This window comes from Candoia aspera, chromosome 3 (genome assembly GCF_035149785.1).
Source record: "Candoia aspera isolate rCanAsp1 chromosome 3, rCanAsp1.hap2, whole genome shotgun sequence".
Lineage (NCBI taxonomy): Eukaryota > Metazoa > Chordata > Lepidosauria > Squamata > Boidae > Candoia > Candoia aspera.
The window spans coordinates 61,345,943-61,361,924 of record NC_086155.1 but is presented as its reverse complement, the minus strand read 5'-3'; the positions used below and the strand labels follow the sequence as shown (position 1 = coordinate 61,361,924).

Genomic DNA, 15,982 nt, shown 5'->3' with positions numbered 1-15,982 from the left:
AATAATCAGTAAAACAATAAGTATACAATAAATTTACAATATATAAAAATACAATATTTAAAACAGTTACCAATAAACAATAATTATAGATAAAAATGGTGATCACATGACCATGGGATGCTGCGACTGCTCGGGATTTGCCTAACCACAGCAACTGGGACTGCCGGAACTGCTGTTATAAGTTGGCATGGCCATGTGACATCGCACCTTACAAATGCGTCATTTAGCAACCCAATAATTGGACCAAACTCACCCAGGAGCCCCCAAACCCACCCATTTGTAAAAAGCAAGGTCATCTTACATTCCACTCAAAGCCCCCAACTGCCAGTCCTCCCGCAGCTCCAGTGCCTGCTAGACCAATGAACAGGCCACTCCCCACATTGCTTGACATCAGAGATGCTCCAATCTGAAATGCAAGGTGCACAGGGGTTAGCTCAGAGATAGGAAAAATGAGCACACATGCAGTAGTGAGTAAACACAGAAGAATATACCCAGGACTGGCCATCTCATGATGGGAAATTGTCAGGTGGCTTAGGTGATGTAAGGACCATATATGTATTTGTTTTAGATGCACAAGCTGGTTTGGGTGAAGGATTTCCCTTTTTCTTTTCTTTAACTGCTAAAATGCTCCAGACATTGCAAGTAGCATGAAATTCTTCCAAGCAGGCCTGCTTTACTGTAGTTATAGCACTTCCTGTTCTTTCCCAGCACATACAAGACCACCTCACCGTTTCATTACATTTTAAAATGCTGGTGAAATCTCTTCCTGCTGCCTATAAGGATTTTAAAGGGAAAGACAAATGCCCACTGAACTTGGCTTGTGCATAGCATTTAGTATCACTATTGATCTGCTGGGCTTGATTTACTCAATCTGCTCCCAGCAGAACCTGCAAAGCAATTCTTGGACATTCCTATATATAATACTAAAGATTATATATACTCTAAACCACTGGTCTCCAAACTTTCTGGATCAATCACTCTCAGCAGTAAAAAAAATTTGATCATGAATCCCAAATACACGTATGCTTGTTTATTGATAAATTATATACATGTGCTACTAGACTAATATATATTGTATGTTATAAAAATATCCCCCAAATATATATTTTATATATTCAGTTCACTATTACTATAGCTTATTTTCCTACTTTTTAAAGATAAAAAATAAATGTAAATAGAACATTGTAACATTTTCTTCCTGCCTTCCTGTACTATGTGCAGCCCACTTTGGAGACCACGGCTTGAGACAACTGGAATCAGTATGGACATCTGTAATGCCAGTGCAAGCAGCTGGCATGGGCATTTGAACACTGATCAAAGCCATTCAAATGCTTTCTGGGTAGCAATCTCTGGCCAAACAGAGGATGACTTTCAAGACTACATTCAACAGTATGGCTCCCCATTCATCAGATTTATGATTCAATTGCCAAACCAGCTATTGGGGCATCTGGGGGTGGGGGTGGGGAGAAAAAAATGTCAGTATGGTAGGCCTGACTGTGTAACAGAAGCCTATTCCTTTTATTTGTTTGTGACACACATTAAAAAGGGATGTGTAACGACTAGCACAGTCAAGCACTCATTCAATGACAGTCCAGAGACCAGGCTCTTTCTACTGCTTTAATGAGGCAAATTGACTAGTACAAGAAGAAAGCTGCAAATGGAGAATTCCCACTCAAACCAAGATTTAAAATTACAAGCCTCTAATCTAACCCCCTACACTTTTACCTACTAAAGCATGCAACCCCCCTTCCCATGCCAGTTGGCTCTTCTGGCATTCCTCTGCCCCTGGTGGCTTTGGGGCTGCTCTGCCAATATGTCTTCAGCCATAACAACCCAGTTCACACTCCGATCTGGCACCCCTCCCTTCTGGCGACATGAAGTCTGTTAACACCAGGATGTAAAAGATGGAAGCGATCCCAATAAGAAGGTTCTGTGAACCTTTGATCAGGGAGTCTGACAGGATGGATCTTCAACCACATGGTCATGCCTACCATATTGAATTTTGATCTCCTGCTAGCTATACATACTTTAAAACTGGTTGGACTCCTAAATATAAAGCATATAATGTCTGGCAAATATTCAAATATTCAAAAATAATAATGCATCATCAAATAACACTGGAGAAAAGATGGTATAAATATATCGAAAATAGAGATGCTGAGCGATTATTTAGGAGAAGAGGTACCAATCTGCCATTTTTCAAATAGTCAACAGGCAAGCCACATGATCAGCAAGAAAACCAGGGAATATACTTTTCAAGTCACTTAAGATCTGAAAAGGAGAAATTGGTCCTGCTGCTGCCACTTGAGAATTTGTCAGATTTGCATGAACGCAGTATTTTTGCGAGATGAGGGCCCTCCTATCTCCATTCATGTACATACCCTTGGCCTTGCTTACCAGAGTCCCAAGGGACTTAACATGAAAGCTGTTTTAGCTCCATAAACTTCTGGGTGGCCCTGTAAGAAGCAGGAACTTCTCAAGTCAAAATCTTTGTGGATCTGGAAGTACTGCCAATATTTGTTCTATGAAAATAGACTTTTGGGCAAATATCTAACCAGGGTAGTTGAAGCTTCAGTTTGTTCTGCTGTGAAAGACAATACTTCCTTGACAAGTAGTAGAGTACATAGTTTAAGTAGCAGTACAGAAGGATATCTCATAATAGGTGGCTAGTTGTAGTTAAAGATATACAGAATATAAACTGTAGGCGATAAGAGCCAGGAAACACCTTGGTATTTATTTTAACTGCACTGATAATGACAATGAGATAAACATAAATGAAAGTGATGAGATGTACAATAATCTGTGCATGCTGGCTATGGTTGGTATTTGTAAGTCATAGTAGCAATAATTAATACAAATAAACGTGCAAGACAGAGAAGATACGATATCTTAGTTTTTGACAGAAGCATAGTTTTAATCAAACAGAAGTAGGATGAGATAATCAAGTCCTGAGGTGATAAACTGTGTCACTTAAAGTGGGGCTACTAATTATAAATAATTTGCAATGTTAAAATTAAAAACTGCCCTGCCAGGTTTTTTTTAAAGAATATGGGGGGGTGGGAGTCTGATCCAGCTTCTACTTCGTTCTGCTCATCTCCTACTTGCAAGCTGCTTTTCTTATGAAGCCTACAAGTAGCGAGTAGCACTTCTCTGCCTTGTCTGGATTAACCAGGATAAGGCCTGGTTAAAACTTGCATAGGAGACTTTCAGGGTATACCAGCACTGTAGGCTAGGTGGGGAAGATGAAAAAAGGTTCCCCAAGAAGGCAGTTGCAAACCACTTTTGTAACATGAGAAAAATGTACGGTCATATCCATGAAGCCACCAGCTCAACTCAAAGGGGATTTCATTTTTTCCCTTTTTCTTGTCTGCCTGGCAAGCCTAACACTGCCCATGATACATATATAGTCAAGGTTACTCATCACCATATCATACTGCAGTGCACTCTACCTGGGACTGTCTTTGAAGTCCACTAAGAAAATGCAGTTGATGAAAAATGGTGAAAACCACCACAGCCATGTAATTCCAGTCCTGCAGGCCCAAAATTGGCTACCAAAAGGTTTCTGGATGCAAGTCGAAGTGCTGATTTTTGCCTATGAACTCCTATATGGGTTGGCTTCCAAGTACCTTCATGAGTACCTTCTCCAACTGCAATTGTCCCATCCAGGCCATGTGTTATGGGAGCAGCTGCTGGTGGTTCCCCACTTTCATCTGGTGGTGGTGGTGGGGAGCTTAGATCTGAAAGCAGGGCTTTTTGCTAATGGCTTCCACCATATGGAATAACCTTCCTCAGATCTTAGGATAGCACCAATCCTTTTGGTGTTCCAGAAATTGGTCAGGATGAAGCTGTTCTGGAGACATTTGGAGAATAACTGGGGTGGTGCTATCTTACGTTTCTTTGTTTGGGTTATTTTATTATTTTATATCATTGATTGTCATGCTGATATTTTTTGTGGCTAGCTACCAAGAATCTCTTGGGATTACAGGACTATACAGGAGAATTAAGAAATAATAAGTAAGACAATGAGTGGTTTCCATAAAATGACAGGTAGTCCTAGTTTAGTGACCACAATTGGGACCGGCAGCTCAGTTGTTAAGCAAAGCAGTTTCTAAGTGAAACCGCAACTGTGCTTATGATCTTACTTCAGCTTTCTTTTGCTTTACAGACCTGCGAAGGTCATACAAGCAAGGACTGGCTGCAGAGTTACCTTTTCATCATCGTTATAACTGTGAATGGTTGTTGTATGAGGCAGCCACTAAATGGGAACTACCTGTATTGCTGTCTCAGTGGAAAATATAGCCAATTGCTTTTATGGCTTCCACCAATGTTCTCTTCTCCAGTTGGTAGCATCATTTTATGAAAGGGAGGGACTTTAACTCAAAAAGCAGACTATGTTAGGGTGTAATACTGATAATGGCCTCCTATATAGCGGCACGACATATTTTATCATCTACCACCCTTGCCCTCTCCTATGGATGCCTTTGCTTCTACAGTATATATGCCAGCTGAATCAAAAACATATACTGTTAATTATTAGTCCTGTTAGAATTATTGTGCTCTGTTTGAATTCCTCTGAGCCAGGTACATTCGGGGTTGTTGGGGAGCAATGCCTCAGAATTCTTCTATGGCATCTCTTTCTCGCTATTGGCAGCTTAAAGCCATTTATTTTCACTGGAGGCCTCTCTCTCCCCATGTCTTTTTTTTCTCTTTATTATTTTATTTATTTTCAAATATGTTAAAATTACACTCCACCATTCAAAATAAAAGTTTTCTGTTACTTAACAGGCTATTCTCTAAAATACTAAGCAAGACATTTCAAGCATAGAAATTGAGAATGGACAGACAGAGAGAGAGACCAATCTAAAAGGTAAAGGTAAAGGTTTCCCTTGACATTAAGTCCAGTCGTGTCCGACTCCAGGGGGCGGTGCTCATCTCCGTTTCAAAGCCGAAGAGCCGGCGTTTGTCCGTAGACACTTCCGTGGTCATGTGGCCGACATGACTAAACGGAACACCGTTACCTGCCTGCCGAAGTGGTACCTATTAATCTACTCACATTTGCATGTTTTCGAACTGCTAGGTTGGCAGACCAATCTAGAAGCCACCAAATAGCCCACCTGCATACCCTAAACCTCCTGACATGCCTCTTTTACTCCTCTCATTTATCGGTGAGAACAGTCAAGCAACACTCCCGTCAACTGTTTTTATGACTGATTCTTATAAGAGTAGGATAAAACAACCAGAGTCAGATTAGATAGAAACTTGTCTTATCTGACATTTGGCTTTCAACAAAAACATATCACACCATTCAGATTTCACAAGGAAACTCTGAAGCATGGCATGCTAGAAACAGACATTGGCTGCTGTTCACCAGGAATGCATCTAAAAGCTAGATATTACTCATATCTTGTGAACAGAACAATCAGGTTTTCTAGAACTAGCCTTAATGTACGCTAGCAGTCCCCAATTTGGATGTTGCCAGATGTTTTGGAGTATAGTTTCTATTGAGCTATATTGAATTTCAGTTCAACTTCTCTTAGACCTGGCCAGTGTAGTTAATAATAATGTGGCATCTAAAAGTCTAGGTGCAGCCCTAGAGACTTTCAAGAGTTGTTTTCAAATTATAATATTAAAGAGCTATGCGTTGTATTCCAAGGGATATTTCACTAAGTGTGCTGCTGAGAGCTGAGCACCCTCCTCAAAGCATTCAGGTGGTTCCATCCTCTGGAAGACTTAGCATGGCTGTTTTAAAGGGTTTTCCCAGATTAATTATGAGAAATAGCTATGTGCAGAACTGTTTGCAGACAGTTCCAGCAGAAATATTATCTATGTGTGCACATAAACACAACCTGGGAACACCTTTGAATCAGTTGTACTGAGTCCTTCAATCATCATAGGTACAGTTGCAAAATATTTATTTGATTGCTTTGCACAACTAAGAAGAAAGAGAGGAAGAATCACTACATATGCAACTTAAGGACAATTTTGTGAAGTGATTGAATAAGAAATTAAATTAGTTAGTTTTTGTTCTGGCCCTACCCATTACTTTTTGGAATGTGGCCCCTGACACATTACACAGTGATCAAGTGGGGCTTCTGGAAGTTGTGCACTTTTGCATCATGGGAGGGGTAGTCTAAGCTATCTGCAGGGATCAGACTGCAGAAGGATAGCAGGAATGGCATTTGCTTTCAATCATCACATAATGATTTTGCCTTGATGTTTTCCATCTGAGGACTAGGAGGCACTTCCAATACTTATCACAGGTTTTGCATTGGAGATGGAGGCAGCAGTTCCTGAGGATTTTAGTCCTCCAATGGCATGCCCAACATGTGACGTTTTAAGAAGTAGAGGAAAGATTTCTTGAAGATGAATTGTCCCACATCCTCCTACTTTCACTACTACTGTATTCCAGGATATTAGCAAGGCTCAGCTGCTGCCAGAGAAATAACAAACTTTTGATTACTTAAGGCTACCGTGGCATTGTGTGTGTAGGTATATATGTGTGTTGTTTGAATCCTGCTATAATAAGGATACGCGTCTTAGGGAAGAAAGCCTCTCTATTTCCTTAAGGTACCGATGCACATGGCAGCAGTCAGTCTCTTTAATCAGAGGCATCCCAGCTGAGACGTCGTCAGTGCTGGCTTCAGGAAAGGTTTCTAGTCTTATCCAGTATTAATATTTTAACTATCCCAAAGGTGAGAAACAGGTCAAATTCCATTAGCCTTTGCTTAGGGCTCCAAAGTGCAGAGGCAGAAATATGACTCTTCAGAAAAGAAAAGGGGTGGGGGGTGGGAAATCACAGAGAGACCATAAGAGGTTACAGTTTGAAGGGAAAATAAAGTGTTCTAAATGTTAACTTTTCAATCACACAAAATTACTGTATGTATGTGTATATGCACAGGTATGATATATGTGTGTGTAGGCATTCAAGCATGCATAGGCATTGAAAGCTACTTGAAGCTGATTGGTATGATTGAGGTTGTTTAAAAATAAACACTCAGATATTTTGGGCAAAAGTATGTTGATGCAGGTCATGCTGAATCTTGTAAGAGTTCTCTGTCCAGTTCTTTGTTCAAACAAAAGGAAAGTTGGCTGTCAGAAGTTAGATGATTAAACTTGGAGATAGCATCACATCCATCTTTCACAATGAACTGTTTTGTTCTTTCTTTTTAAGAATTAGAAACAGAAAGCATCATTTGGTTTTCTTTAGGGCAGAACCCAAGTAGTCAGGAGAGGGTCAAAAAAGTCAAGATGGGGGCTGCATCAAAAGAAATAAACAAATCTCCTCTGGGACTCTATTCTCATGACATTTGCCTTTTCCCTAAGAAAATTCAGCCTAGCAAGGAGGATGTTGGGGACAACTGGCTTCTTGTCAGCCTTTTAAATTTCCTACAATATAACTGTAGATAAGCCATAGCTTAAATATCACTGGGGCACAAAGCACTTCAAAACATTGTGTATGTGTATGTGTGTGTTTTTATGTCTATTGAAGGTATGGGGAAAACATTGTCTATAGAATTTACAATTAATATAACCCAAAGTTGAAGTTCAAGGCTGCATTCAGCTTGCGGTTAAACACTCAAAAGATCTACAGCCATGTATTTTGAGACCGGGTGAAAAAGATATGTATTCTACTGACAGTTATTTCTCTGGGTCTTTAAATTACTGTTATATTACCTTTTTGCTACAAAGAAAATGTGTCCTTCAAAAGGTTTATGCCTTTCCAGTGAATCATTTGGAGTTTTAAATCCAAGTGGTTTAGCTCAGAAAGCTACAATCCTTACAAAGCTGCTCAATAAATGAAGAAGTCACTAGTGTGGGGGGGGGACTATTTTTGCCATTGTTTCAAGTAAGAGAATAGTAGCTCTTCTGAACCTGAGGGATTTTAATTTTTTTTTTAATCTTGAAAATCTTCATTATTCCCTTGTGGCTATACTAAGTTTCCCCTTACCCCCAGTCTCTTTTCAAAGACTTGGTGTTCATATTTTAACAGCCAACAATATTTTAAAAATCCCAGGTGATATTGTATGTTAATTTGTGTACAAATATGAAGTCCAACTATTTAAATCCTCAGTGGGCTGCCAGCAATATGATGCTACTTGAGATAAAGAAGAGTTTTTCATTGCTTTTCCTTGGTCTCATTGCATTTTAAATAGACTTACATGACTGGCAATACATTTAAGTTTGATTTTTTTCCCCCAGCGCTTGGCATGCAATTTTTTTTGCCATCAGAAGCATTTGAAGAGGTTTATAAAAGGTCAAGATGGCAGCCACAACCATGCGATTGAAGCCTAAAATGTGTTGCATTTTATGCAACACACATAAAAAGGGGGCAGGGTTCCATCACACTGTCACAGCTACTGTCTTGACATTTTGAATTCCCTCCCACCTGGTGGACATCCCAGACTGCAACAAAGCTATTATTTGCAGGGTTGAATGTAGCTTAGTCACATATTTACTATAGCTGCTAATATCCAAGTCACCTTTCTTTCTTATTTCTTTTTGGAATTAGTAGAACACAGGGTTCCCCAAAGTGGTCAGTATCGACTCCCAAGGATTGATGGGACTATCCAAGAGGTTGATAAATGGCTGGGGGTCAAAAGAGGCTCAGTAAATGTCTGGGGGTCAACAGGTGATCGATAAATGATGGAAGGTTAATTGGGTTCTGTGTAGAGCTCCACGCCAGTCCCTAGTCCTGGAGGTGAGGTGGCTAGCAGCAAGACAGTATTACCCAGGGTTGGATGGTCAACTATCAGCGAGAGCGGCCTTGAGTTGTCTCTATCAGCTGTGCATTGTTACTGGCCTTGTTTATCTATTATTATTATTATTTGTAATACTATTAGTTTATTTATTTATTTATTATTCAAATTTAATTACTGCCCATCTCCCCCAAAAGAGGGACTCTGGGCGGTTGTTAAAGTAGTATTTATTAAATTATTTTTATATACAGGTAGTTCTCATTTAGCTATCACAATTGGGACCAGCAACTCCATCAGAAAGCAAAAGAGTCACTAAGTGGGAAATCATATGATTGCGACTGTGTTTTCCTTTCCCTCACTCCCCTGCCCTTCGGAATGGTCACCCCAGTGCCAGGATAATTAGCAAGAAGGGAATTAACATTTGTATTTATTGGAGAGGAAGGGATTACAAGAGAGTAAGGAAGCACACAATGGGGAGTACACCAGGCTGTTTGGGTAGCGCGCTCTGGAGTGCCGGTGCCACCGCATTCCTTTCAATGTGTACTCCCCATTGTGTGACTGCTTACTCTCTTGTAATCCCTTCCTCTCCAATCTCTCCGCTCTGCAAGAAAAACAACAGGTCAGGTATGGGACATCATGTATTGACTGTAATGGCGATCACTTGACTGAGGGATGCTGTGATGATTGTTAATACAGGCATTGGTCATAAAGTTATTTTTTCAGCATCGTCGTAACTTCAAACGGTCGCTGAATGAGGCAGTTGGTAAGTAAGGGCTACTTTTAATAAATGTTTGGGGGTCAATGAACAATCTGAACTTCATGAAGTGGTCAATTTGCTGAAGAGTTTGCGGCCTCCTGGTATAACACGTTAAACATCCCCTTCCTTTTTAGTCACTGCAAAAGTACAGAGTGCACTATATCCTTGGAGACTGATCTTAAACAGTTGTTTGTCAGCCTGTTGGAAGTATGTGTGGATAATAATCAGTTTTATTGATGAACCCTTTTGCAAAAGCTGAGATAAATTTATGTACTTACTTTTAAAGCACAGATATATTTAAAGGTACCATTTATGCTTTGGAATTGGACATAATGGGATATAGTGGGATGAAATTTTGCAAGCTAAAATAAAATGGAATTGGCCAAATTGTGGTCTGAGAACTCAGTGTCCTTGTTTGCAGATTCTTATTTCTCCTCTTTGGCTAGCAGAAACAAAGTAATTTAAGAAGATTTAATTTTCCTTATTTATTCTCAGGACAGAATCCGAATTTTGGAAAGAGGTAGCCTATGAATCTGATTGGGTTTGATGCAGAAAGTTTGCTCTGTTTTGTTTTAGGATTTACCTATATTGACTGGCATTTAGATGTCTAAAATAAAATTAAAACTACACTGGTAATTATATGTAGGAAGACTGCTTTTTATTCTGTCTCTATCTCTTGCACTTAGAGTTAGAGCTGGCAAATACAGGTTGCAAAAATCCAGATGACCATTGGGTCAGCATCGTGTTAGTTTTCTGTGTCTCTCTGCTGCCAATAGTGGACATCTAATTTTTTTATAGCCTTACTTAGAATCACAGTTTTGATATTTTCAAGAATATGTGGAACTAATGTAGTATTTATACTCACAGGCCACCATGTCATGGATCTTCCAGCCAAGAAATAGCCTCCAACTGTTCCTCGACTGGCCCGAAGAGAAGACTAAAAACAAAGACAAAATATTGTGAAACAGCTGGAGTAAGGAAAACGCTGGCTTGGATTTTAAGAAAATTGACCAATATGACATTCAATGAAGAAGGACAATTCTTCAATTGAATGTTCTACAATTACTTTTATACGAGACTGGAAACCCTTTATGGACTTTTTGCTGAAAATGGGTAAAAACGAACTGATGATTTCAGGATTTATTGATTAAAAAGGTTTGTTTATGGGAAGAAGGGAACTATGCTATGTAATTTAGGTGGGTGGAGATGGTAATTATTATGTTTGTAACTGCCGCAAAGAAGATTGGTAGTTGTGTATTGGGATGCAGGAGTCATATGCAGCTCAGGGGCCAACCCCTGCTTTATAAACCCTCCCAAGAGGTCTTTCAAAGGGTATAGGTGGCACAAGTAGAAGGAAAGATAGGAAAATATTCCTGGATGAAATTCCATACAAGGAAGAAGTGCAGAGAAATATACGGAACAGAATCCTGTGTTGTTTTTCCTGCCCCACCCTTTTCCTTAAACCTTGACATATTGATTTATTTATGAGTCCTTTATATCACCTCAACTGTATCCAGCACTAAGTAGGCATGCTTCAAGGCCTGTTCTCTGCTTGGGACACTAGTATTCAAGGTTTGACGCCAGAACTCAGTGAACTTGAGAGTGATACTTTCTTCAGACTGGCACACAATATATTCTTCATATAAGGAATTAATAAACACACTACTGTAAGTTAGCTGAGATGGCTTTTGAAAGATTTAAGCACTTCAAGTTATGTACAGTGGATATAAAAATTCTACACACCCCTGTTAAATTGCCAGGTTTTTGAGATGTAGAAAAAAATCAGACCAAGATAAATCACTTCAGAATTTTTTATTTTTTTTATAAGAACTTTATTAGTTTTCAAAGTATAGCTAAAATACAAAATAGAAAATATAGAAAAGCTGGAGTATAGAACTAAAGAAAAAAGAAAAAACTATAAAAGTGCAAATAGAAAACAGAAAGTGACTTCCAATTTTCTCCAATACAGATATATAAATGTACAAATATAATATCTTACCATTAGTTAAACCTTAGTAACATTATTTCTATCAAAACAAACCATTTAATCACTAAACCCAAAGTCAAAACTTCTTTTTTTCCTAACACATAACCACATTATTCTAGGTTTTTATTTTTTCTCCCTAAAAGATTTCAGTTTGTTTTTCAATTGAATTGTACAGCTTGTATGTTATATTAAAGGTGGAAAAAATTCTTATCTTTGTCTGATTTTTTTACATCTCAAAAATTTTAACAGGGGTGTGTAGACTTTTTATATCCACTGTATATGTAATGCAAAGTTAGAGACAGAAGTTCTTGGATTTATCAGATGTTGGGCATGAAAGAGACAGGCATGGCTGCTGGATACGCTGAAAGCAGAATGCTAGACTGATGCATTCAGAATAAGGCAAGGACAGTCTCTCAATGACAGAATATCTGCTGTGCATGCAGAAGCCCCCAGGTTCAATCCCCCAGCATTTCCTGATGAGGGTTGACAGCCCCTGCCTAAAAGCCTTGAGAGTTAGTCACTGTCAGCCGTGGGCTAAATGAATTAATGCACTGATATGGGGTAGGGTGACTTCTGCTGTTCTCATCCAGGGCCAGCAACTATCCTGAAACATGCTGTTACTACTGTGATTGCTTCTATAACTTCGTAGAGCAACAGTGAAAGTAAAGAATGCTGTGGAGAATACTCAGCTACCTGTTGTATCTGTGGCATTAGGAGGAAGGGGTATAACCTCAACTGCAAAACTAAACAGTTGTCTGGGCAATAAATACATGAATAAGAAGCCTCCCTTTTGCAAAAAGAATTATTTATTTCCAGCTAGGGCCTTGTGTTAGAAAGAAGAGGAAGCCTACCTTAATGCAATCATCAGGGCAAAACGAAAAAAGAAAAAAGAAAGAAAAAAGAAAAACACATCAGGAACAGGGAGCCTGTGATCTTCTGCAAGGCCATTGCATTGTCCACTTAAAGGAGACACACATGCACACACAGAGAGCTTCCCTAACAGCCAAAATAGCCATTCAGGGGACTTACCCATATTCCTACAGCTATGACAAAGATGAAATAAATGACAACAACAATGATGTCAGGAACTCCAAAGGCAAAACTCTTTTCTTCAGGCTTGTCATTGAGTGCCTCAGCTGGGGTTGGTGTCTGGCTCATGACTGTCGAAGTGTTCGCTGTTGCCCCTACAGTTCACAATGGACTTTGGCACATTTTTCTTTATTACTCTCCTTTAATAAATATTAACAAATTTGAGAAAGCGAAAGTGTTAATGAAACAACTAGGAAATCTATCCAGTTGCACCAGTTCTAGGCATTTAACAGCCTTCAGCTCTGCTGAGCCCATGATATGGGTCTGGGTTATGTACCTGGTACAACTGTAATGTGTGAATTAATTGCATAACTTTTTTTTTAACAACTAGGGGAATTGCCCACAACTCCATCCCACATTATGTGATAATATGCTGGCATTTCTAATATATTTCAGCAGTTGTACAACCTAAGACTCTAAAGCAATGCTGGAGAACTTAGAATTTGGATGTTTTTTAGGTAGGGGTTAATGAGGGTCCCAAATGAAGTAGACCCATTCAAAGCATGGCTCAGTACTTGAAATGATTCAGTAGATCAACCTGTTTTATTCAAGGCAATTAAGCCAAAAAGTGATTTCCATATTTTGGTTTCCAATTACTTCAGCTCACTAAAAACAATGAAGAAAAATTACACAGGGTATACTGGAAAGGGGGCTGACAAATGAATTATTCTCAAATTCTGAAAAAAGCCCCTGCCTGCAATTCAAGATGATAACCATGTACAGGACTGTGAAGATCCTTTGGAAGACGTGCTTTGTAACATATGGGAGAATGATGATGTGCAGGTAGGTAGATCCAAAATGTAAAGAATACTTTGGAGGGGATGTGGTGTGCTCAGTACACCTTTCAGCTCCTCCTCAAGCCTGTTTCTGGATTCATATAGCACCTGAACCAACATCCCCTTCAAAACACCCTGCTTTGGATACAAATAGTTGCGCATCCCTACAGTGGTGCACAAGAAGCATCTCTCTTCAAATCATTAAAACAACTCCGTCTTTTCTCAGGCTCCTGCAATTATTTTGGCAGCTGTTCCCAGCTGTCTCCAAACATGTGTGCAGGCACCGTCACTTTGCTTTGCACTTGTCCCAGCCTCCTGAACTCACCAAGTCAAATTGTCTTACTGAACTCAGTGAGATTTAATTTGTAGTGAGTAAATATTAGAGGAGTAAGTTATAATGTGCCCATCCTAATAAAACAATTCCAAATACCTATTTAGCAATGGTACAGCAGAGAGTGGTATGCATTAACACACCACCATCTTGTGGGTATAAAGTAGAGAAAAGAAAGTTTAATATTTTAGCCAGAATTATTTTGCTCTGGTTAGTGAAACATTCACATTTTCTTTTCTCTTATGTTCCTGTGTCCAGAGTAAATGGCTATCGGAGATGCATTAGGAATTAATGCTTGCCCAATAATCTTGGGAATAAATTTCTGTTTAATCTTTCATGATGTGCACCATAGTATAAGAACATTACCAGCTGTGGGGAAAACTGAGCAGGTAGGGAAGGGGACAACATACGAATTGAGAAAAAAACAAATGTTTTGAGAAAGCTGAAAATGGTCTCATCCTGACAGCCTAGCAGAAAAACATCAGACTGGCATGCTAGCTTATAGCTGTCATTATTCAACAATCCATTCTGAGTGCAGGAAAATTAAGCAAAGCTGTAATTTTTTTCTGTCTGTCTGTCTGTCTGTCTGTCTGTCTGTCTGTCTGTCCGTCCGTCCGTCCGTCCAGCCAGCCAGCCAGCCAGCCAGCCAGCCAAATTGCAGGGCAGCAATTTACATATTAAAACTGTATAGATGAGCTTGCAGAAATCTAAAACAAACAACATTTTCTTGAACAGCAATCCTTCTGACTAGCGTTTGTATGAAGGAAAGAGCCCTTATCTCATCTCTTTACCTAGACAAAAGAACAGTTGTTTCATATTTGTCTTTCCTCAAATGTGCCTTTGATCAGAGTCTAACATGCATTATTTGTTTGTTTCTAAAATGGTTCCTATAAGGTTGGCTAAAATAAATTACTTTAAAAAAATGATAAAATCTTGCTTATGAGTCAGTTCCTGGTATGGGGGTTTAATAGAAATGTCAGCGTTCTAAATCTCTTCAGCAAGTCTAGAAATGGTTAGCTAAAAGTCAGATACAGAACAGTATACTTAGGAGTTCTGCCCTTCCAAATATATGTGTCACCAGAGATACAGCAGATTGCAAGACAGCCCATCTAACTCACCTTTACACCCTTAGGATGTAGAAATAACCCTAAAGGAAACATCATTGCTTGTGTTTCATGGTCCACAAGTTGTCCTTTCAAAATAAAATTGGAGAAAGATCGATCTTTTTTTAGAGTCCCTGTATCGTTTCCCAAAGAATGCTATCACCTGAAGCATAACATAACCGTGGAACCTTTGCAACTGGCCCTTCCAGTTTGTGACATTGGTAAAAACTTAATACTATCCTTAAGCATAATGGAAGAATAAAAACTGTATGCATTCTTTAATAAGCAATTGAAAAATCCAACCTTTGCATACTGTCACGAGGTTCATGATTGTTCTTTTTGAGTTTGATCCTTTGGGCTCTTCTCCTTCCTTTGTTGGCTCTTTTCTTCTCAGTATTTTGCCTGTCTTGCACCATCTCAGTTTTGGTTCATGTCAAAGTAGAAGTAAGCAATAAGCTGGCTTGAGACTCCTCCCTTACATTCAAGGTTATGAGCTCTCCTTCCTAGCATGCCCTCCTTCTCTCAGCTCGGTTTCACAACCTGATACTTGGGCTGACTGACATTTGCTTTGGCTTGGCTTATTTACTTATACGGTGCCAACTTCTTTCAAAACCACCCATCCAGAAAAACTGGCCATTGATAACTGTCAGTCAGCAGTGTTCCACCTAAGACTTCCAGCTTTGTCTGGCTACATTTTATTTCAAAATAGTAAGAGAGCACCTTTAAAATTGAAACATTCAATATAAATGTGATTCCATATAAACAGACACCAATAATTGAGGTTCACTTAGAATTCAAAGCAAATTCATGACACTTGTAGTATGTGTTGGCAGTTGGTGGGTCAGGGTCACAAATGGCCCTTAGAAAAGTTTTTTGTAGCCTGTGTGAGTGCTCAAAACACTATTGAAATATATTTCTGTCTCAACTCTATTATGAATTGGGTCCCCCAAAGTCTCTCCCTGATTCAGCTCTCTGTGTGACCTGGGATTTATTACAGTAACAGTACATTTTATTAGAATAATAATATGTAGTGCACATAGCTCAGAAATAAAGCCAACATTAGAAAAGAGGAACAGGAAGTGAAGAGAAACAGACAATTTGTTGAAGAGCAAGGAAAAAACAGTAGATCCTGCTCTACTACTCTAAAATAATTATTTCATAAATAATACCATTTATTCTTAAGTTGTTCTGTTCATTATAAACCAGAACATATGATTTGTACAATTTGTAAGAGACAGAAAGA

At 39.1% G+C, this 15,982-nt stretch overlaps 1 protein-coding gene across 1 annotated transcript in view; it reads right to left on the bottom strand.

Annotated features, from left to right (window-relative positions):
• SLC5A9 (solute carrier family 5 member 9) overlaps positions 1-12,602 on the bottom strand; it is a 33,727-nt gene extending 21,125 nt beyond the window's left edge. The window contains exons 1-3 of the mRNA XM_063297901.1: positions 12,470-12,602; positions 10,319-10,390; positions 302-406 (exon numbers count right to left, since the gene is read on the bottom strand). Coding sequence (XP_063153971.1) covers positions 302-406; positions 10,319-10,390; positions 12,470-12,598 — 306 coding nt within the window. The 5' untranslated portion in view covers positions 12,599-12,602. The remainder of the gene's footprint in view (positions 1-301; positions 407-10,318; positions 10,391-12,469) is intronic.
• Between the last annotated feature and the right edge of the window lie 3,380 nt (positions 12,603-15,982).